The following is a 22,801-nucleotide window of genomic DNA, read 5'->3' as shown; positions in this document are numbered from 1 at the left end:
TCATCTAGGAGTTTTATAGTATCCGGTCTCACATTTAGGTCTTTAATCCACATTTTAAAAGAATGTTTGGCTGCACTGCATAGCATGCAGGATGTTAGCTCCCCGACCCGGAATCAAAGCCATGCCCCTTGCTGTGGAATCACAGAGTCTTAACCACTAGACCACTACAGAAGTTCTGAAACAATGGTGGCATTAAAGGTAGACTATGTTGCATGTGATCAAAGCCTTTCTGTCTATAGAGGCTTGGTTGGAAGCAGCTGGCCTATTGCTGGATGACTTTTGTTGTTCAGTCACTCAGTCATGTCCAGCTCTTTGCGACCCCATGAACTGCAGCACATCAGGCTTCCCTGTCCTTCACCATCTCCCAGAGCTTGCTCAAACTCATATCCATTGAGTTGGTGATGCCACCGAACCGTCTTGTCCTCTGTCGTCCCCTTCTCCTCCTGCCTTCAATCTTTCCCAGCATCAGGGTCTTTTCTAATGAGTCAGCTCTTCTTATTAAAATGGCCTGATTTTATACAACACATTCAAATAATAAACATGAAAAACATCCTACCAGATTATATTCAGCCTAACCAGTAATCAAATGAATAGAAAACCAACGAGATATCATGCTGTCCATCAGATTTAAAGAACTGCTCTCTCTTTTTTAGATTTTTTTTTTTTAATGTGGACCATTTTTAAAGTCTCTATTGAATTTGGTAAGATGTTTAATGTTTTGGTTTTTTGACTGACAGGCACGTGGGACCTTCACTCCCCAACAAGGGGCGGAACCTGCACCCCCTGCATTGGAAGGGGAAGTCCTAACCACTGGACCGCCAGGGAAGTCCCCCTCTTTCCTATTCTAACACTTGCTGCAGGTGAGAGTGCGCTAAGAATCTGATCCACTGCTAGCAGGCGGCAAGCTGGCCACTGTCTCTCTGGAGGGCGCTTGGGTGATTTGCAAAGCGAGTCTGAAAAGTGCTTCTCCCTCTAACCCAGTGACTCCCCTCTGGGGTATGTCCTCAGTCACTCATTCTTAGTTCAAAAAATGTATTTGTGTCCAAGTTGTTTCATCACAGTGTTATTTTGAATACTGAAAGATTTTTTCTCTTCAAAGTACCCAGTATTAATGGAATAGTTAAATGGTAATACAACCATTACTGGAAATATTATGCGGATGTTGTTGCTCAGTCACTAAGTTGCGTCTGAGTCTTTGTGACCCCATGGACTGCAGTACCCCAGGCTTCCCTGTCCTTCACCATTTCCCGGAGCTTGCTCAAACTCATGTCCATTGAGTTGGTGATGCCATCCAACCATCTCATCCTCTGTCATCCCCTTCTCCATCTGTCTTCCATCTTTTCCAGCATCAGAGTCTTTTCCACAGCGAGTCAGCTCTTCACATCAGGTGGCCAAAGCATTGGAGCTTCAGCTTCAGCATCAGTTCTTCTAGTGAATATTCAGAGTTGATTTCCTTTAGGATTGACTAATCTTCTTGCAGTCTGAGGGACTTTCAAAAGTCTTCTCCAGCACTGCTATTCAAAAGCATTGAATTGGTGTTCAGCCTTCTTTATGGTCCAACTCTCACATCCACACATGACCATTGGAAACACCATAGCTTTGAGTATATGGACCTTTGTCAGTAAAGTAATGTCTCTGCTTTTTAATATGCTGTCTAGGTTTGTCATAGCTGTTCTTCCAAGGAGCAAACCTCTTTTAATTTCATGGCTGCAGTCACTGTCCTCAGTGACTTTGGAGCCCCAGAAAATAAAGTTTGCCACTCTTTTCATTTTTTTCCCTATTTGCCATAAAGTGATGGGACCATGATCTTAGCTTTTTGAATGTTGAGTTTAAGCCAGCCTTTTCACCCTCATCAAGAGACTCTTTAGTTCCTCTTTGCTTCCTGCCATTAGGGTTAACAACTTGAAAAATTGTCTCGGAGGTCTTAATGTTGAGATCTTGGTTTCTATCATTCTCCTTAAAAAGGAACGCTTTTTGCAGAAATGACTGATTCCAGGTCAAGGGCAGGGAATGTTCCGTGTTAGACTGGAACATCTTGGCATGCCGGAAAGCAAAGATGTGCTCCAAGATGAAGGGGACAGGTGGAAAGGACATGGGAATTGGCTTGGAGGGGCTCCCACTGGCCAAACCTGGGGCAGTTTAAATATCAACAAGAATGACAACATTGGATTTTAACACTTTTTTAGAAAAAGGAATTCATAAGTATACAGTAATAGTATTTAAAAAAGTGTGGGAAAAAAAAGATCAGCACACAATGGTATGAAAAATGGTGATATATTAATAAAAATATAATATAATAATATATAATATAATAAACTAATATAATAATTCAGGTAAGGATTGCCAGTGCATTCCTTTTTGCTTGGTCTTTTCTTTTTGTCAGTGCATTCTATAACTACTGAAAGTTTGTTGGGGAATAAGATCTTTGCATGGTCTAACGTATCACTCCACCAAATACCTATTAACAACAACAAAAAAAGGCAAAATACGCTTTTATGATGGAGAGACCTGTCAGGAAACATTTTAACTAAGTGATCAAACTTAGCATCACTGACAATTGGTGCCTCCTGAACTGATATATTGACCTGACATCATCTGCTTAAGAATTCCTCCCTGAAATGTTAAACCTGAATCCAATTGGGAAGAAACATACATCTATGTTGTAGGTCCTTCGACAAGAAAACCATGCCACTCTCTTCAAGATACCAGTGCAAGAAGGACCAAAGGATAGGACAGGATAGGGGGCTGTTCCAGATTAAAGGGACTGGGGGACTTGGGTAATTCTGTGCAAGGTTGGATTGGATCTTGGATCCTGAATCAGGAAAAAATGTTAAACAGCTTACAAAGAACATGTTTCAGACTATTATAAACATATGGACTGGCTATTAAATAATATCCTTGCGCAGTGCTAAATTTATTGGCTGTGTTAATGGTGGTGGTGGTGTAGTCACTTAGTCATGTCTGACTCTTTGGGACCCCATGGACTGCAGCAGGCCAGGCTCATCTGTCCTTCACTATCTCCCAGAGTTTGCTCAAATTCATGTCCATTGTGTTGGTGATGCCATCAGATCATCTCATCCTCTGCTGCCCAATTCTCCTTTTGCCTTCAATCTTTCCCAGCATCATGGTCTTTTCCAGGGAGCTGGCTCTTGGCATCAAGTGGGTGAACCTTTAGATTTTCCTTTTACCAGTTTGAACTGGTACCTGTTGCTCGCAACCAAGGAGTCCTAGCCCTGCGCTCTGGAAATGCATAGATGAGGTGTATTTCTTTCCTATCACTGTGTAACAAATTACCACAATTCTAGCACCTTCAGACAATATGCATTTATTATCCCCAAATGTCTGTGGTTCAGGAGTCTGGGTACAATTAGCTGGGCTCTGTTCTGGATCTTACAAGGCTATAATTAGGATGTTGGCCAGGCTAATTGGGAGGCTTGACTGGGGAAGAATCTGCTTCCAAGTCTGTGCAAGCTGTGAGCGGGATTCATTTCCTTGCAGTTGTATTATCTAGGACCTGGCTTTTTGCTGGCTGTTAGCTGGGAGGCTGCCATCAGGTCCCAAAGGTTACGCACTGTCTGTTAACACATGGGCTTCTCAATACAGACACTCGCCTCATCAAGACAACAAGGAGAATCCAGTCTGCTAAAATGGAATCTTACATAATGTAGTGTAATCATGAGGCTGACACATCCAACCGTCTTTGCCTTATCATGTAACCAAATCAAGGGATGGACATACTATTACACTTGCCATATTCTATTTGTTAGAAGCTAGTCATGGATCCCATCTGCACTCACGAGAAGAGAATTACACAAAGGCAGGGGCACCAGGAGACAGGAAATCATTGGTCAACTTACGGTCTGTCTGCCACAAAAGGAATGAGAAGAATCCATTCTAAAACTGCCACACTGGGGCTTTCCTGGAGGTCGGGTGGTTGAGACTCTGTGCTTCCCTCACAGGGGGCTTGGGTTTGATCCCTCGTGGAGAAACGTAAGATTCTGCATGCCACATGCTGTGGCCAAAATAAAATAAAATAAATAGATACAAGTGCCACACCTCCCCTTGCCCACCACTAAATCCTCATTCACTGAGGATTTACAAGTGAGCAGTCGGAATCATTCCCTCCTTATTTAAGAGGAGTTATCCTTGGGAAGTGGCTGGATGGCAAAGTGCTAAAAATGCATTAGAGCTTTTTGCTCTGTGTAGGGTATTGCTTTGGGCTTCCTTGGTGGCTCAGATGGTAAAGAATCTGCCCGCAATGCAGGAGACCTGGGTTCAGTCCCTGGGTCTGGAAGATCCCCTGGAGAAGGAACAGGCCACTCCAGTATTCTTGCCTGGGAAATCTCACAGACAGAATTGTTTGGTGAGCTATAGTCCATAGGGTTGCAAAGAGTTGGACATGACTGAGCAACACACACACACACACACACACGGTATTGCTTATAATTTTTATAATGAGCATGTAGTGTATATTAGAAATACGATTAAAATTGAAAATTGTATATAGGGTGTAAATTCCACTATAAGCTGTTTTTCTCCACTTCTGGACCACTCCATGTACATATACATACACAATGGAAAAAAAAAAGACTGGAAGGAAACGCCCAAAGGTGAAGACTTACTTGTTTAGAGTGGTGGGTCTATGGATAAATGATACCCTCTTCTTTACACTTTTCTGTATTTTTTACAACAGCAATATTACTCTAATAATCAGATTAAAAAAAAACAATAAGTGATTGGAAATGTTTTTTAGGTCCAATATTCTGACTAAAAATAAAGCAAACCCTCTTGTTTACCTTCTACAGAAGGGTAATTTCCTGCTGGGGCGGCTGGTGGAGCGTCTGCTTCTAGATCTCAACGGAAGAAATCAGATGGCAGCGGGGAACACACACCTGCTTCCTCTCAAGCTGATAAAGAACAATTAACTCTCATCAGAATATCTGGCTTTGGCCCAGGACTAAGCGTTATTTGAAAAAAAATATGGCAGGTTTTCTCCAGCGACTAAAAGCTCCTGGAAGGTTCTAGCCATGATGAGAAATAGGAGCCTGGGTGCCAGACAGATCTGGTGAGTTGACATGTTCAGTAATCAAATAGCCCAAGTCCATCGTGATATGAAAACAAACACAAGTTTGATCTCATTTTTGTACCTAATTGGAGGACCTTGATGGGTCTCCTAATCTGTTTGCTTGTTTGTAAATTTAAAATTATGAAGAGCTTCCAATGGACCAAAGACCACACCTGAAGTCAAAACATATAAACAAAACACAGACTCCCAAATTTAGGTTTACCAAGCTTACTGTAGCCAAGGAGGAGGTGTCCTCAGGAGTGTCCCAGCAGGGGAGATGAAAGGGGCTTCTTCTAGGGTTTGCGTTCAATGATTCAGAGGTATGTTAATCAGGGGCCTCCTCTGGGTTTGTGTGTGTGTGTGTATGTGTGTGCACGCTTAGTCGTGCCCTTCTGTTTGCAATCCCATGGGCTGTGGCCTGCCAGGCCCCTCTATCCATGAAGTTTTCCAGGCCAGAACACTGGAGTGGGCCACCCTTTGTTGAATGCTGACGAGAAGCAGGGGCAACTGGGTGACTGAGTACTTAAGTGATTGTCATCTAAAAGGAGATTCAGTGGGGCTTGAGTTGTTATTGGTTGAAACAGCAGCAATTTCTCAGAAAGGAGGAATGCATGTCAGAGAGTGTATTGGGGTGTTTAGGAATTTGGGGGCTGACCAGAGTGACTTTGCCAATGTCCCATTCTCAGCATGGTTCATGTTTGGCTGGGAACATGGCTGACTGGATGTCAGTAGGGCTGTTTTCCATTTTCTCAGTCCCATCCATCTTTAAACTAAACAGCATCTGATTAAAAAAAAAACAAACAAACGAACATTTGTATACACTTTCAACTTAGAAAATGCTCTTTTACCTGGGGGAAATTCTTTGTGTTTCTCTTCAGCTTCTCCATTCTTAAAGATGAGGACACTGAGGATCATAAACGTTTAGTGCCTCGCCCAGTTCAGCTGATTTAAGCAAACCAGAAAGTAGAAGCGTCCAGCCTTAGGCTTGTTCTTTTCTGCCACCCATCACTGTTCCTCATTAGTCCTGGTTGTCTGTTCATTCCAGAAGGATGGAGTGATGGAAAGTGAAGAGACAGTTCAAGTCAACATCAGTATTATGCTTAGGGAACTACTGGGCTATTGGAGTTCACAACCAGGGAAGGACACTGTCTTAGTGGTCTATTGCTGCTGTAACAAATTACTAGAAACTTAGTGGCTAAAAGCAACACAAATTTACTCTCTTATAGTCTTGGAGGTCAGAAGTGTGAAGTGGGTCTCATTGGGTCAAAATCAAGGTCTTGGCAGGGCTTTCTTCCTTAGTAGAGACTCAAGGGAAGAATCTGTTTCCTCGCCTTTTCTAGCTTCTAGAGACTGCCTGCATTCTTTGATTCATGGCCCCTTCCTCCATCTTCAAAGCCAGCAATTCAGTCCTTCTGCCTTCTGCTTCTGACATGACGTCTCTGACTCTGCTGCTTTCTTCTTCCATCTTTTAAGGGCCCTTATGTTTACACCCAGGCACAGCTGGTTAAGATAATCTTCTTTTGTTATGATCCTTAATCACATCTGCAATGTCCCTTTTGCCATAACATATTTATACGTTTCGGGAATTAAGACATGGACGTGCTTTACAGGGGGCCGTTATTCTGCCTGCTAGAGACACCCAGCCTGGTGTATTTTTTTTCTGGGGAGGGGAAGGGAGAAACTCTGACTTAATAGAGAAAAGGGCATGTAAACTGACAGCAGGAAAGGCCAGGAACCAAGAAGGGAAGTGTCCTAAGCGCAGAGGAGGTCTGGAGGTGAAGAAAAAGCAGGATACGTTGGTAGCTCCATTAGTCATCTACTGCTGAGTCATGATGAGGTTAACAACCAACCTCCAGAATCTCAGGAGCTCACAAAAGCCAAGTTGTACTTTTTGTTCAAGCTCTGTGTCCATTGTGGACACGTGCCATGTTTTGGCTCTGCTCCATGTCCTCTTCATTCTAGGATCTAGACCAAAGAACTAGCCCCTGTCTAGAATATGTTGGGCTCATCGTGGAGGAACAAGTTGGGGGGGTAAAACTACAAGATGATACCTAAAGCTTGGGAATGGCTCATGTCCCTTCCACTCACATTTCACCAACCAAATCAAGTCAGGTTATGTGGCCAAGGCTGACATTAGCGGGACAGGAAATTAAATCTTCCCATAGGAAGAGGCAGTGAATAATCAGAACAGCAATTGACTAGAACAGTACAAGACTGGAGGGTCATAGACGATGTGGGGGGTGACTTGAAGTTCATGAGGTAGTGAAGGCAGATCATGCATGACTTCAAAATACAGTTTCCTTAGTTAGAATGTAGGCTTCACGAGGGCAGGACCTAGGTTGCTTTATCTTTCTAGTCCAGAATTCCTCAACCTTTTTTTTCATTATTACTCTGCACCCCAATAAAATCTTAATGTCACAGATATACTGTTACATACTGCATGTATGTTCTTCAGTAGCTAAGTTGTGCCTGACTCTTTGCGACCCTGTGGACTACAGCATGCCAAGTTTCCCTGTCCTTCACTATCTCCTGGAGTTTGCTCGAACTCATGTGCATTGAGTCAGTGATGCCATCCAACCATCTCATCCTCTGTTGCCCCCTGGGGAAGGGAATGGCAAACCACTCCAGTATTCTTGCCTGAGAACCCTATGAACAGTAGAAAAGGCAAAAACATGACACTAGAAGACGAGCCCTCCAGGCCAGTAGGTGTCCAATATTCCCAACGCTACTGGGGAAGAGCAGAGAAATAGCTCCAGAAAGAATGAAGAGCCTGGGTCAAAGTGGAAATGACACTCCGTTGTGGATGTGCCTTGGGGTGAAAGTAAAGTCCAGTGCTGTAAAGAACAGTATTGCCTGGGAACCTGGAATATTAGGTCCATGAATCAAGATAAATTGGATGTGGTCAAGCAGGAGATGGCAAGAGTAAACATCAACATTTTAGGAATCAGTGAACTAAGATTAAAAAAAAACTGCATGTATATCTGAGCTTTATATATAAAAACAATATTTTTCCCCACCTAAGAATCAATTTTCACCCCCTTGGAGGTGATATCAATCCATGTTGAGTACGCATATTCTAGCCCCAATTACATTTAATGTTTTAATTAACTAATTATTATTATTATTTTGGCTGCGTGGTGTCTTCATTGCTTTAGTTGCAGCAAGCGGGGCCTCCTCTCTAGTAGGGGTGGACAGACTTCTCTTGGGCAGCACAGGCTCCAGGTGCTTGGGCTTCAGCAGTTATGGTGCATGAGCTTAGTTGCTCAAAGCAAGTGAGATCTTCCCGAACCAAGGATCAAACCTGTGTCCCCTGCATTGGCAGGTGGATTCTCACCCACTGTACCACCAGGGAAGTCCAGGTTTTAATTAAATCTTTTTTTTTTTTTTTTTTAAAGAATTTTATAAAACGCCCCATGTCCCCAGGGGAGGATCTAGCTGCCAGTCTTCCCTCTCGGTGCGTCTTCGGCCTCAGTCCCGAGCCCAGCGCCCCCGGGAGGGCTGAGTTTCCCGGCTCTCGCCTTCTCCGGCAGGCCCAGCCTAATTAAATCTTGATTTCAGTTGACTTAAGCTACATTTGTGAATTAAAGCAAATTGCTAGTAGTTGATAGGTCTATATACATCAATCTTATTACTTTGTGTGAACTCAGTTTAACCAGCGCGACCAAGAAAGAAGTTCATCAGCTAAAGAGGAGAGGTCTGATGGAGTAGAGAGGAAACTTGACATTAGTAAAGAAGAAGAAAAGTTATGACCAACCCAGATAGCATATTGAAAAGCAGAGACATTACTTTGCCAACAAAGGTCCGTCTAGTCAAGGCTATGGTTTTTCCAGTGGTCATGTATGGATGTGAGAGTTGGATTGTGAAGAAAGCTAAGCGTCGAAGAATTGATGTTTTGAACTGTGGTGCTAGAGAAGACTCTTGAGAGTCCCTTGGACTGCAAGGAGATTCAACCAGTCCATCCTAAAGGAGATCAGTCCTGGGTGTTCATTGGAAGGAATGATGCTAAAGCTGAAACTCCAATACTTTGGCCACTTCATGCGAAGAGTTGACTCATTGGAAAAGACTGATGCTGGGAGGGATTGGGGGCAGGAGGAGAAGGGGACGACAAAGGATGAGATGGCTGGATGGCATCACTGACTCGATGGACGTGAGTTTGAGTGAACTCCGGGAGTTGGTGACGGACAGGGAGGCCTGGCGTGCTGCAGTTCATGGGGTCGCAAAGAGTCGGACACGACTAACTGAACTGAACTAAAAGGTATCTACATGTTGCTTGGCAGAACTTTCAAAAACTGAATCTAAATATCTTCTTGCTATCAGAAGTCTTCTCCACTACAAGCAGCCCTGCCTGTTTTTGGGGGGAGAGTCATTAAGCATGAATGAATTTTCCCTGACGATTAAAGGTCTGGACTGTGAACATCTAGGATTAGCAGTACCCGCCGGTCACCTTTTGCTTTTGTATTTTAAACTCGTATGGCTTTTCTTTCTTTGTGAAAACGCTGACAAGCTGCCCAGTCTAAATCCTCACTTCTAGCAATGTACCTGGCTGGTTAGTTTCTGTTCTTTGCTCCAGTTTTGGAAACTAGAGATGCGGCATGAACGGGGCAGATGCTAGTGAAGGCCCATGGAGCTCTAAAGGAGTTATATATTAGTTTAGTATTTTGCCTAAATGTCAGTGAAGTTCAGTGAGCAACTGAAGGCCGACTCTATGTCAGGCACTGCTCTAGGCATTAAGGATATAATAGTGGATACAAAAGATAATATCTTTGGGACTTCCCTGGTAGTCCAATGGTTAGGGCTCTGTGCTTTCACCACCAAGCGCACAGGTTCAGTCTGTGGTTGGAGAGCTAAGATCCCACAAGATGTGTGGTGCAGTCAAAAGAATAATGGCTTTGTCCTCACAGGACCAGAAATGTCATTTTATGAGTTCTGATAGCATCAGAGAGGTAATACCGGACAGTGAACTGTGCTAAGGCTGGTTGATCAACGGATGGGAGACATTTGCCTTCAGACATGAAGGGCTCTGCTCTTGGATTTCACTTTTCTCTTTGTCCTTGAACTGAGACGAGGCATCAATTATGAACGTGGAGACCAAGGAGTTATGTTGGAAGGTACCAATTCTTTGACTTGGTATTCTCTGTAACTGCTCAGGAAAATCACCCCTGCCTGTTCAGGCTGTCCTCGCTTCAGCAAATTTAGCATTTGCATGTGGAACAACTGTGATCTGCAGATTTGTTTAACATATTTATTTACTTATTGGGCTGCACTGGGTCTTAGTCGCGGCACGTGGGAGCAATAGCTGTGGCATGCCAACTCTTAGTTTGGCATGTAGGATCTAGCTCCCTGACCAGGGATGGAACCCAACGCCCTGCACTGGGAGCACGGAGTCCTAGCCTCTGGATCACTAAGGAAGTCCCGGTAAGTCTGCAGATTTCTAAAACATAAGATTTTTAAAGCTTTTCCTTGTTTAAATAAGGCGGTACTTCAGGGGCAGAGGGGCTACTGAGGAGAAACTAAGTGGGATTTCAACGTCCTTACGTGGGTCTACAGGTCTCTATCCCACACTGACCCCCACCCCCACATCCCCTCACTGTGTCCAGCCACTCCAGCCTCCTGCCCCTTCTGTTCCTTGCTTGCACCAAGCACATTCCTCTTAGAGGGGGTTGCACTTAAAGTGCTCCACTTTGCATGGCCTGTAACCTTCTTCAAGCCCTGCACCAGCGTTACTCCTGTAGGGAGGACTTCCCTCCACCTTTCCCATCTCCCTCTATGCCTTTGTCTCATTTTATTTTTAATCACAGCATTTAACTCTGAGTGACAAGTTATGCATACGTTTGTGGTCTTCCCACCCTCACTCAAAGGTAAGCTCCACGAAGGCAGGACTTTTGTTCACCGCTCTATTCCCAGTTCCTAGAAGGGGCCAGCACAAGGAGCACGTAATCTGACCTATCTCGTGATGGCTTAAAAGTATTTCACCACCACTTTTTTCCTTTGAGACATCTTCTACAAATGAGGTTTCTGTATGTAATACCCTTGACAAACAAGTGTTCGTACAAAAAAGAACATTTCATTTGAGGTGTTTGTGTTGGAGTCTGTGTCTGAAGACAGACCCCACGTTAGAACTGTGGAAGTTCAGAACCATTCAATGCACAGTCTCCTCACTCAGGAAAGAGTTCCTAGGAATACGAGCCTTATTGTGTTCAGAATAACCGCTAAGACAATACTGTTATTTCTTTATTCTGACCAATCACAAATTGAAGTGCTTCAGGCCATCAGGTCCTTTGGCTTCACCCATTCTGTCCTACTTCCATCCAGACCCAGATGCCCATATGGGCCTTTTCCAATACAGCTGTCCTCCTGCAGTAGAGAGCTGGAGCCCAGCGAGGCATACTCACGTGGGTTGGATTTTCCCCTCCAGGGTGAGTTGTATGTTGTTGCTGTTCAGTTGCTAAGTCGTTCTGACTCTTTCCGACTCTTTGTGACCCCATGGACTGTAGCATACCAGACATCCCTGTCCTTCATTGTCTCCCAGAGTTTGCTCAAACGCATTCCATTAAGTCGGTGATGACACCCAACCATCTCATCCTCTGCTGCCCCCTTCTCCTTTTGCCTTCAGTCTTTCCCAGCATCAGGGTCTTCTCCAGAGAGCCAGCTCTTTGCATCAGGTGGCCAAAGTACTGGAGCTTCTGCTTCAGCATCAGTCCTTCCAATGAATATTCAGGGTTGATTTCCTTTAGGATGGACTGGTTTGGTCCCTTGCAGTCCAAGGGACTCTCAAGAGCCTTCTCCAGCACCACAGTTTGAAAGCATCAGTTCTTCAATGCTCAGCTTTTTTTATGGTCTAACTTTTACATTTGTACTGGAAAAGTCATAGCTTTGACTATACATAAGTCTTTCTAAATGAAGGCTAGACTGTCCAGCCCCAGATTTTATTCCCTTATTGGGGCTATAAAACTAACCAGGGTAGACCTAGTTCCACACTTGAACGAAACCCATACTTTTCCTTTGAAGTTTTTGTTCTGCAGCAAGAGAAATGGTGGGTTTTAGCAAGCATGAAGTCTAGAGCAAGGGAAATTTCCTTATAATAAGAAAATAATCCTATTTTCCAACTGACAGCCATAACACAAAGCAGTACATTGAGAAGGCAAAAAAATTCAGCTCTCACACAACGCTTTTAAGTAGGTCAAGGAGGTTTTGTGTTATCTGAGGATAAGTGAGTGGAAGACTTTTAAAAATCCCCTAGTGTGTTAGTGGTCAAGAATACTGAAACTGAAACTCAATTAAAGATTTAAGCAACTGCAGAAAAATAATCTCGGAAACACTTTGTCAAACTATTTCCAAAGCCAAGAATGTGTAAAAACTCAACAAAAGATTTAGAGCTGCCCCAACAAAAGCCAGGAGCACACGCGGAGACGGGAAGTCTGGCCACGCACGATGATGAAGCATGCGGCGTTTTCCACTTCAAGCATGTAACCTGGTTTTAATCTTTTTCCAGAAATGTTTCCAAATTAGAAGAGGAAAAAAAAACAAACTTTAAAAGATATTAAGTCTAAACTGTACTCTGACATCAGACTTGACTTTCCAGCTCAGACTGATAGGCTATGACATCTGAATAAGAACCAGGACATATAGATTTAATAACACATCTCTACCCCACCCTCCAAAATCTCATATCCACTTTTAGATGGCATGGAACTCTTTTTTATTCATGGTTGGGAAAAAAGCCCGAACACACCTAACATGACCTTTAAAACTTCATTCTGATAAAAAATAAGAAAATATCCACAGCTAGTATATCAAAACCTTTGAAGAATTTATAGGACATTTAAAGTCATAGTATCAATATCATTAAGAATAGAACTGGTCAGATTTTTGGTTAGGCACTGGCAGGCTACTGCAAAGGCAGTGACATTCCTGATAGGAAGCACTATACCTGTGCCCAGCCCAGGATCTCCATATGCTACTTACGTACAGAGAGACCACCAGTGCTTAGCGTGGACAAAATGAGAATTCAGACATGTACACAGGAAGAAAAGCCAAAACAGACATTATACTGGACTTCAGGCAAAGAGAATGTCCCTTTTTAAAGAATAATTTGATACCGTCTCTGCACTGGAGTATTTTAAAAATGCAATGGTGTTAAACCAAATCTGATGGATGTCCCAAGCTAAACCAAGATACAGAATGGAGAAAAGGAAAAGGGGTGGAGGAAGACAATGGATGAGGGGCGGGACTAGGGGGAAGGGATAGTTAGGGAGTTGGGGATCGACATGTACATACCACTATATTCAAAATGGATAACCAATAAGGTCCTACTGTGTAGCACAGGGAGCTCTGCTTTGTGCCATGTGGCAGCCTGGATGGGAGGGGAATTTGGGGGAGAATGGACACATGTATATGTATGGATGTCCCTTTGCTATCCCCTGAAACTGTCACCACACTGTTGATTGGCAAAAAAAAAAAAAAAAAGTTTAAAAAGAAACTATTTTCTTTTTAAAAAGAAAAATAAAAGGAAGACAGCACGTGGGGTGGGGATAGGGAGGAAAGAGTATATAAACCACTAATGCAATTCCAAGTGACATTGGCTCTAATTTCTGGCTCTACTCATGAACGCCCATCTGGAAAGGTCTTGTATAATGGGGATGAAAAACTATCATTTTGAAAAAGAAAAATGCACAGTCAATTTTATTCACATATTTATAAAAAGATTTATACCAATCAGGTCTTTAACATGTAAAAAGTAAATCTACATTTGCAAAATTAAATATATGAAAATACAAGGCAGACTGAATTATCAAAAGGAAAACATTTTATTTATATCACTAAATACAATTAGTTTCCCTGATTATAATCCATAATGAGTGTCACCTAAAATACAGGAAGCCTGTACAGAGGCATCCAACCCCAGCATCTCTGTGTATACATATATACACCGTGCTGCTGACCTCAGAAAAAGCAGAGCTGAGCTTGCTAAATTATTTTTGTTTCAGAAACTCTTACCATTTGAAGGAAATCAGAGGAAAATTTGGGTAGCAGAGTACTTGTATAATAACTTAAAAAGTTCAATACTTGTAGTGATAAAATAATGTTGCACACCCCTCTCAGGAATTTTAGGCAAGTGACCCTTCCACAGACCCCAAGTCTGGAGAAAGGTTGATCACTGAATCAAGCAGGCTCAGTTCATTTGCCACGCGGTTGGTCATGGTGCATTTCTGGCGTGTAAGTCAACAGAACAATCATGACCCAGAGGTGAAGCAAAGCCTAAAGAAAGAAAAAACAACCTATTAGCCAATAAATCAACCTCCCCAAAGGCCCTCATGCAGTGCACTGAGCGCAGGAGCGCGTCTCATGTGTCTCCGTATCCCTGCCCTTACTATGTCTGCAACCCTGCAGGCACTTGGTACGTGTTTACTGGAGAAACAAGGAAGAAACAAACATACATTCAAGTGAGCTAATAAGTGCAATGAAGGGTGATAAAGAGCTACGATACCTACAGCATTTTCAGCCGAGAGGAGTAAAGTCGTGAACACGCTCATAACACGCACATGTATACATAACTAACTGATCAGGGGATTAAAATACAGGGGAGATGGCCTGATTAAAAGTGCTAGATATACATGATGTTGGTTGGAAAGGGTCTCTGTTGTAACGGTTATGGCTGCTATTTTGAGAGGGAGTTTAGCCATGATCTGTGAAGAGGAGATGGGAATAATGTGTCAGGTTTCAGAGGCTGACTCAGGGTCCAGCATAGGACGTGCTGATCAATTTTCACTAACTCCCCCAAGGTGGTGATGACGTGAGGAGGTGCCATGACGAAGCACCTCGCACACCAGATGTGCAACATCGCATCTCATGCTCACAGAGGGCGCCTGTGATCCTCATGATCTCCCGACCCAGACGTGGGCACATTCTGAATCCTTTATGATGTTACTCAGTTTTTTCTCCTTTTGCTCTACTACCCATCCCTCTCTTACTAAAAACTTTTTATTTAAAGGAGTAACTCTTCCCTCTAGTGGACCACAAGGAAACTTCTAGGTGTGCTTTTATTTCTTTTCAAGAAAACTGCCCGTCTTAATTCAGTTCAACTACTTTTAGACAACCCCACTCCGAACAGTTAGTGGGCTCACAGAAGATAAGACATAGCAGCCAAACTATGGTAAGCATTTTATTAGACATAAGAAATCTAAAAGAATATACATTAACTTTGAGATCCCTTTAGGAAATAAAGCAAAACTTATGGAAATAAGCTTTACTTCAAGATAAAAATGAAGTCAATTGTTTTGTATTGTATTTTTATAAAAATGAAGTAAATTGTTTTGCACTGTATTTTTATCATTTGAGGGGCTCAGAAATAAAGGTTAACTATTAAACTACACTAAAGTTTTATTATAGGAAAAGCCTTTGAGCAATTTAATTTTTAGACATAATGAATTATTGACTTTACTTGCATACTTTAAGAAAAAAAGTTATCAGACATGAATTCGATACGCTTTCAAAACTGACTGCTAAACATTTAGTTAAAAAGATGAGCAGCTGAAAAAAACTAGTTAAAAATCAAATGCAGCACTGTTTCCTCAAACAAGTTTACTTACCATATATATAATCACAAAAACTCGTGCGATGGGATATCTTCGCAGAAAAATTCCCAGACGGATGCTGAGCAAGGGGTGGGGGTGGAGAGAGAGGAGAGAGTTACACTCAAAACACACGTTTCTGTGATAATGTCTCATGTTTTTTGTTTTTAAAACTTTACTCATTTAAACTGTGTGGCTACCATAAGAGAAACATTTTGTTTTATAGTATACTGTTAAGTGATTACTTGTAATAACCATATAAAATATCATAGTAGTGAACAAATACTTAAGGAAATGGCAACCCACTCCAGTGTTCTTGCCTGGAGAATCCCAGGGACAGGGGAGCCTGGTGGGCTGCCGTCTATGGGGTTGCACAGAGTCGGACATGACTGAAGTGACTTAGCAGCAGCAGCAGCAAATTTTTACCACATGCTACTTCTCTTAATTCTTTTTTCGATATTAATATTCTAGATATATTTATTTTTCATAAAACATTTTAAAATTATTTTTAAATTAATTATTTATTTGACTGTGCTGGGTCTTGGTTGCCTTGCCTGGGCTTTCTCTAGTTGTGGCGAGTGGGGGCTACACTTTGTTGCGTTGTGAGGGCTTCTCTTGCTGCGGAGCACAGGCTGTAAGCACATGGGCTGTATGCACACAGGCTGTACGCACACGGGCTGTATGCACACGGGCTGTAAGCACACGGGCTCCAGCAGTTGCACCACGTGGGTTCAGTACTTGTGGCGCACAGGCTTAGCTGCTCTGACGTGTGTGGAATCTTTCTGGTGGAACCCTTGTCCTCTGCATTGGTAGATGGACTGCTATGCACTGTGCCACCAGGGAAGGGCTGGATCTATTCTGTTTATTACTTCTCTTCAGTTACAACTGTAGAAAGCAAACTTAGTCCCTTTAGCAATCATTTTTCTTTTAGGAACCAAAGGCAAGTGTGAAGACATGAACAGGAAAAGAGTCTAGTTGGAATTAACCTCGATATAACTAATCTAGGAGCTTTTGCATGGACAAGGCAATGGCCCCCACTCCAGTACTCTTGCCTGGAAAATCCCATGGACGGAAGAGCCTGGAAGACTGCAGTCCATGGGGTCACTAAGAGTCAGACACCACTGAGCGACTTCACTTCCACTTTTCACTTTCATACATTGGAGAAGGAAATGGCAACCCACTCCAGTGTTCTTGCCTGGAGAATCCCAGGGACGGGGGAGCCTGGTGGGCTGCCGTCTATGGGGTCGCACAGAGTCGGACACGACTGAAGCGACTTAGCAGCAGCAGCATACTTGTAAAAGGTTCAAAATTACAGAAACCCAGGTAAACACTTCAAGAATGGGAAGCATTATGACATTCAGACCTTACTGCTCATGTCTTTTGCAACATTTTTTCCCTAAGACAAATACATGTACAAATACACCTTTCTTCTAAGACCTCTGCTTCTTTCATTATCCTTAGCACAATGCCTTGTATATATATTCTCTAAAAATTAATATGTACGTTGAACTACTCAATAGTTGAAATAGATGTGCTCAATATTTTGGAGATAGTAACTATGGCATCCAAAGCCCATAGCTTCAGGAATTCAAATTAGTAAATCACTCTCCTTATTTTTAACACCATAGCTCCATTTTGACACAAAAAAGTAAGAAAAGATTGCTCTATTGTACAACAATTCATTTAAACTATGTTTTATTACAAAAACTAAAAGGCCAGAGAGTTTAGCAGGTTATTTAGACATGAACTTTCTCAAGGTGATATACATACACTGGCAAAACATTTTCTTTATAAGGTGGATGACTGCTAGTATAAAAAGGTTTTTTTATAAATACACATAACATATATATATAAATTATGCTATTTATATAGTATATATTAAAATCAGTACTATTCATTTGTATATATAGCATCTTTTACTCTAATCCTATGATAAAGGAGATAAAATGTTCAAATGGATGTATTCACATGACAGAGGCTTTCTCAATAAAATTTAATGAATTTTTAAATAGAGTTTACTATAGAAAGGAGAGAAATGGCCAGGGTTAATCACCTTCAATAAAATACAGGCACTGGCAGACCTGTTAAAGGAATTTCATGACACTGAAATACCATGAAAGGAGTCAGGCAATCATCACTTTAATCATCAGCTTGGGAATCCCCCGGTAGCTCAGTGGTTAGGACTCCACACTTCCACTGCAGGAGGTGTGGGTTCCCTGGCATGGAAACTAATCCCACAAGCCAAGTGGCGTGGAAGTAAGTTAAGTAAGTAGGTAAATAAATGAATAACTATATCAGCTCTGCTGGACAGGACTCACTATGAAGCCACTGGAAAATGTTATAAAAATACGGTCCATTGCTCATTGATACTGGCACTGCTTACCTAAATTGGTCAATTGAACTAGCAGCTTTGCGGACTTTCCCATACATTCCTGCCAGATTAGTTTCTGTGTCATTAAACAGAACAGGAACGTTTCGCAGACGTGTGCCTGTATAAATAAGAAAATAATTAATGTACAGACACCAAATCAATTTTCTAACAAAATTATAGTTGAATTGTATCGGGTTTCCCTGGTGGTTCAGATGGCCAAGAATTTGCCTGCAATGCAAGAGACCTGGGTTCAGTCTCTTGTCGGGAAGATCCCCTGGAGAAGGAAATGGCAACCCACTCCAGTATTCTTGCCTAGGAAATCCCACGGACAGAGGAGCCTGGTGGGCTACAGTCCACAGGGTCACAAAGAGTCAGATGTGATTGAGTGACTAATACTTTCCCTTTCATACATTATATTACATGTAGAAGAAGTTCTTAAGGCCAATTTTTAAGCAATATAACCAAAGATGAAAACATTTTTTAAAGTTAAAATATTTAAACTTCCATATCCACAAAAGTCAAAATTTAAAAACTAAGAAAATTATTTTCCCATGAAATGATAAAAAATTAGCATTTACCAAGTGTTGGCAAGAGGTAGCACTAATGGGCACTTTCTTCCTGGGCCAGCAAAAGTGAGGCTGCACACTCTTTCTACAAAGCTAGTAACTCCCAAATCTGTATCTCCAGCCCAGGCCACCCCCAACTCCAGACTTGTCCAAGCACCCGTTCCATCTACATGTGGACGTCTGGTGGACACCTCTACCTAGCACGCCCCAAACCATCATCCTGACTTCCTGCCCTTGCTGCCAACCTTCTCTTCCTGCAGTTTTCCCTAAGTACACAAACACTCCATCTTTCCAAACACTTTGATTCCTTTCTCTCAAACTCCACATCTGATCTGCCAGCAGTTCTACCTGCTTCCCTTCAGATAAATCCTGAACTCATGCCTACTGTCTCCACTCTGGTCTGAGTCACCAACATCTCTCACATGGGTTAACACCAGGGCCCCTCCCTGGTCTCCCTGCCTCAGTGCTTCGTTCTCTGCAGTCTATTCTTGGCGCAGCAGCCAGAGACATCTTGTTAAAATAGACAGGCCAGCTCAGCCGCTGCTCTCCAGACCCTTCTATGGCTCCCCCTTTCATTCAGAGTGGAAGTCCTGACACAGCCTCAACAGCCTCCTCCCAAGTCTGCCCCGCTCGCTCAGTCTACTCCAGCTGCCCTGCCCCCTGCACTGTGCCAGTCATGCTGCCGCCTCAGGGCCTTTGCACCTGCTCTTTTTTCTGCCTGGAATACTTTTTTTGCAGATCTCTTCATATCTACCACCTTACTTCCTTTGAGACTTCAATAAAATGCCACTTTTCAATGAGGTCTTCCTTTGCCGCCCTATTTGGGCTATTACCCCATCCTTACACCTGGCACCTTGTACATCTTTTCTGTTTAACTTTGTCTTAGCGTGCATCACCATCTCACACAACTTGTTTACTCTATGTCACCTCCCCTGTAGCCCCCCACGACACCAGAATGTAAGATCTACAGGACAGAGATTTTGGCCTCTTTTGCTGACAACTGTATTTCTGCAACAGCACCTGATACTGAATAGGCACTTCAACATTCTTCAGCATTCTTCTTGATCATGTACTTTGAGAATCTATACACTTCTCTACTTAAATTATAGAGCATGGATATACTCATGTGACTGACTATATATTAACTTTAATATTCACAGTTACAGTTTTTAAAGCAACTTTTACTTTAAGGGTCCTGAAAACCCCTCTCAGGTGAATTATTTGTCCTTGACAGCCATGAAGTGTCCTTGGACCTTCTTCTCCAGGTTCCAAACGAGTCAGGGATATTAATTAGCCCACTGTCCAGTTCTCTAATGATCATATCAAACAGTGTATAGACCAAGCGTCACATCAGGAGAAAAGCGGGTGCTCTGCTGGATAAAACTTTTTTTAAACAAAAATGTCTTTCTGTAACTTTTCAGATCATGTTTGAATTGGCAAGGTTGGAAATTAAAGCAATGAAATATTCCTTGGAGATTCCTCACCCCATGCCCCCTTTTTTTTTTACCTTCTCCACTGTCAACTCCAGCCATGTTAATAGAAGACCCGTTACTACTGCTTCCGGCAGCAGAGTTTATCTGCTGCTCGAGGCGCTCCAGCTGGAAGACCAGAGAGTTCTTCTCTGTGCTGAGACTCTCCAGCATGGTCTGCTTCTGGATGAGAGTCTCTGTCAGCTGATGGAGTCGATTTTCTAACTCGGACTGACTGCTGTTGCTTAGGGTTTTATTGGTAAGCTGAAAGGCAAGATGTTCATAAGATTACTGTAGCAAATGAGAGGCACAGAACGCAGAGACCATATTACTGCATTCCCGCAGGGAATCCAGGGCACTCAGTGGTTCTTCAAAACTCTACAATTCTTTCACCATCGAAAGAAGCGATTTTCTAACTGTTATTCAGGGGGTCAGGAAATCAATTTGGTGGGTCACAGTCACCACTTACAAAAACAACAATAGAACAGAGTAGTACATAGAGGGCACAGCACATAGGGTGTTATTTTGTGAAACTTCTGTTTTGGTTTTATATGTATAAGTGCGTGTGAGTGGGAGGCACAGGTAATTTTTTATGTTTTGCATTTTCAGCTAAAAAAAAAAGTAACTTTAATGAAAGACCTATTAGTAAGAAGATTTATCACTGGATCTTTCTTAGGAAACCACAATTATAATACTGGCAATCAGCAAAACCACTGATGAGGTTATAAGATATGAAACTCTAGAGTAATTAATCGCTCCTCAGGTGACTGGTTACAATATACTTGTATAAGAAGCAAGCCAAAGAATAGAGCAAATGCAGAGTCAAATGGCAGTAGATGAAAATTCTGTATCAGGTTGAAAAATAACATATCATGACTCCAAAAATAGGACTCAGGTGAAAATGTGGGGGGGGGGGTCTTAATGTATCCTTAAAAAAATATAGGTTTTACAATGATACCTTTTCCCAAGTTGTGAATACTGTTTCATACCTGATTCCTGAGTTTTTGAATTTCATCTTCTCGATCCTTAATCCTGCTTTGCAACGTGTTCTTTGTTCGATACAGATCTTCTTCTATGTAGTGGAATTCCTACACAGTGAGGTACAAATGAATAAAAGCTAAACCAGTGCTCCCCATGGCATCTCCAGTACCTGGAACAGTGCCCAACACGAAGTAAGCACTCCATCAACATGTGCTGCCTATATACTGAACAGACTTCAGGAGATACGATGACAAGTTAGCCCTTCAGCACGATGTAGCCATCTGTATCTGATGGACTATCTAAGCACAGGTTTTTAGTAGTCATATATGTTTCCTTTTTTCTTGGGTAGATTATGTAGAGACAGAGCTGCTTGATCATATAAGTGAATGCCTAACATATTGGAAGAAAACCTGCCAAACTATGTTCTGAATGTTTTTCAAAATACCTGTACCATTTTGCATTCCCACAGGACGATGAGAGAGTTCCAGTTCTCCCACATCCTTTCCAACATTAGGTACTGCTCTCTGTAAGGGTGGCTATTATGGGGGCGTGTAGTGCAATCTCATTGTGGTTTCAATCTGCATTTCCCTAATGATTTTGAGCAGCTTTTCATGGGCTTAATTTTTTAGGCAGTATCCTAAAACTGTTTTATTCCATCATTGATGAAACAACGAGAGAGGGAAAAAAAGAAATACCTCCAAATTCACTAACAACTGCATCAAACTAGTTTGTACAATGGACACAATCAGTAAGAGTCAGGTCAGAATTAAAGAGTAAAGCGATGATAGGGAAGAAAGAGTAAATCATTAACTAGGCACCTTCAGAAGCATTACTGAACTGCAGACAAAGCAAAGGGAGCTGAATGAAGAAGCACACGTGATATGGGCTCAACCTGCTCACTGTACAGGTTGAAAAAACCGAGATAAGTGAGAAGAAAAACGAGGAAGGTATTCAGGTAGGGGAATCGCAATTTACAGGAAGGTTTGCTGGTTTCTTTTAAGCTCTAGGCTAGCACAAAATTTAAGGCTGAAAGTACTTAAATTATTTTAAGGACTTTTTGATCCCAAGATTAAGTACTTTCCATCCAGAACATCTGATTACCAAATAAACAGCCTAGAGCTACATTCAGTTCCACTTTCCTCTACTTAACTCCCTCGTCTTAGAAAAGGGCACTTCTAGTGGAGTGGTAAAACCATCCGTCACAGTAAAATGAAAGTTATCCCACTAAACATCAAGAACATCAAATTCTTGCCTTTTAATATAGACTTAGGTAAATTAAAATGCAATTTCTGGAAGGACAGCTAATCCTATAACTAAATTATCTAAGACAGTCTATGATGTACCCTACAGATTGTTACTCAGTGAATTTTTCTCTTACTACTCAGGAAACAATCACTTTCATAATAAAAACAAACACATCTTTAAGAATAGAACCAGTTTCAGAAATGATAAATCCTAATGAAAAAATTCTTAAAAAGAATATAAATAGGCAAAGCTGGAAATGTTATAAGTGATGCACTGAGAAATACACAAACAGCTTTCTCTTTTGTAAAATGAAAAGCACAGTGATTTCATTGTGAAGATGAAATAAGATAATGTATACTAAGTACCTATAATAATGATGTTACTCAGTAAATTATAAATGTTATGAATATTAAATACAGATTCTTATTGTGAAAATGTGGCTATAAACATGTTTAACTCTGTTAATACTGAAACTATAAGTACATTAAAGTAATATAATTTGGCTTGGAGAGCAGACAATTGTTAATTGAATA

General features: G+C 41.9%; 1 protein-coding gene across 2 annotated transcripts in view; it reads right to left on the bottom strand.

Annotated features, from left to right (window-relative positions):
* Positions 1-13,853: 13,853 nt before the first annotated feature.
* The window catches only part of GOLGA5 (golgin A5), a 28,776-nt gene continuing 19,828 nt past the window's right edge, over positions 13,854-22,801 (bottom strand). For both annotated transcript variants that reach the window (XM_005222181.4, NM_001098007.1), the window contains exons 9-13: positions 21,032-21,130; positions 20,081-20,306; positions 18,020-18,125; positions 15,655-15,718; positions 13,854-14,323 (exon numbers count right to left, since the gene is read on the bottom strand). In XM_005222181.4, the coding sequence (XP_005222238.1) occupies positions 14,243-14,323; positions 15,655-15,718; positions 18,020-18,125; positions 20,081-20,306; positions 21,032-21,130 (576 nt within the window). In that variant the 3' untranslated portion in view covers positions 13,854-14,242. The remainder of the gene's footprint in view (positions 14,324-15,654; positions 15,719-18,019; positions 18,126-20,080; positions 20,307-21,031; positions 21,131-22,801) is intronic.

The sequence above is a fragment of the Bos taurus genome, chromosome 21 (genome assembly GCF_002263795.3).
Source record: "Bos taurus isolate L1 Dominette 01449 registration number 42190680 breed Hereford chromosome 21, ARS-UCD2.0, whole genome shotgun sequence".
Taxonomy (NCBI): Eukaryota; Metazoa; Chordata; class Mammalia; order Artiodactyla; family Bovidae; genus Bos; species Bos taurus.
The sequence above is the reverse complement of the archived record's forward strand: the minus strand, read 5'-3'. Positions and strand labels throughout refer to the sequence as shown.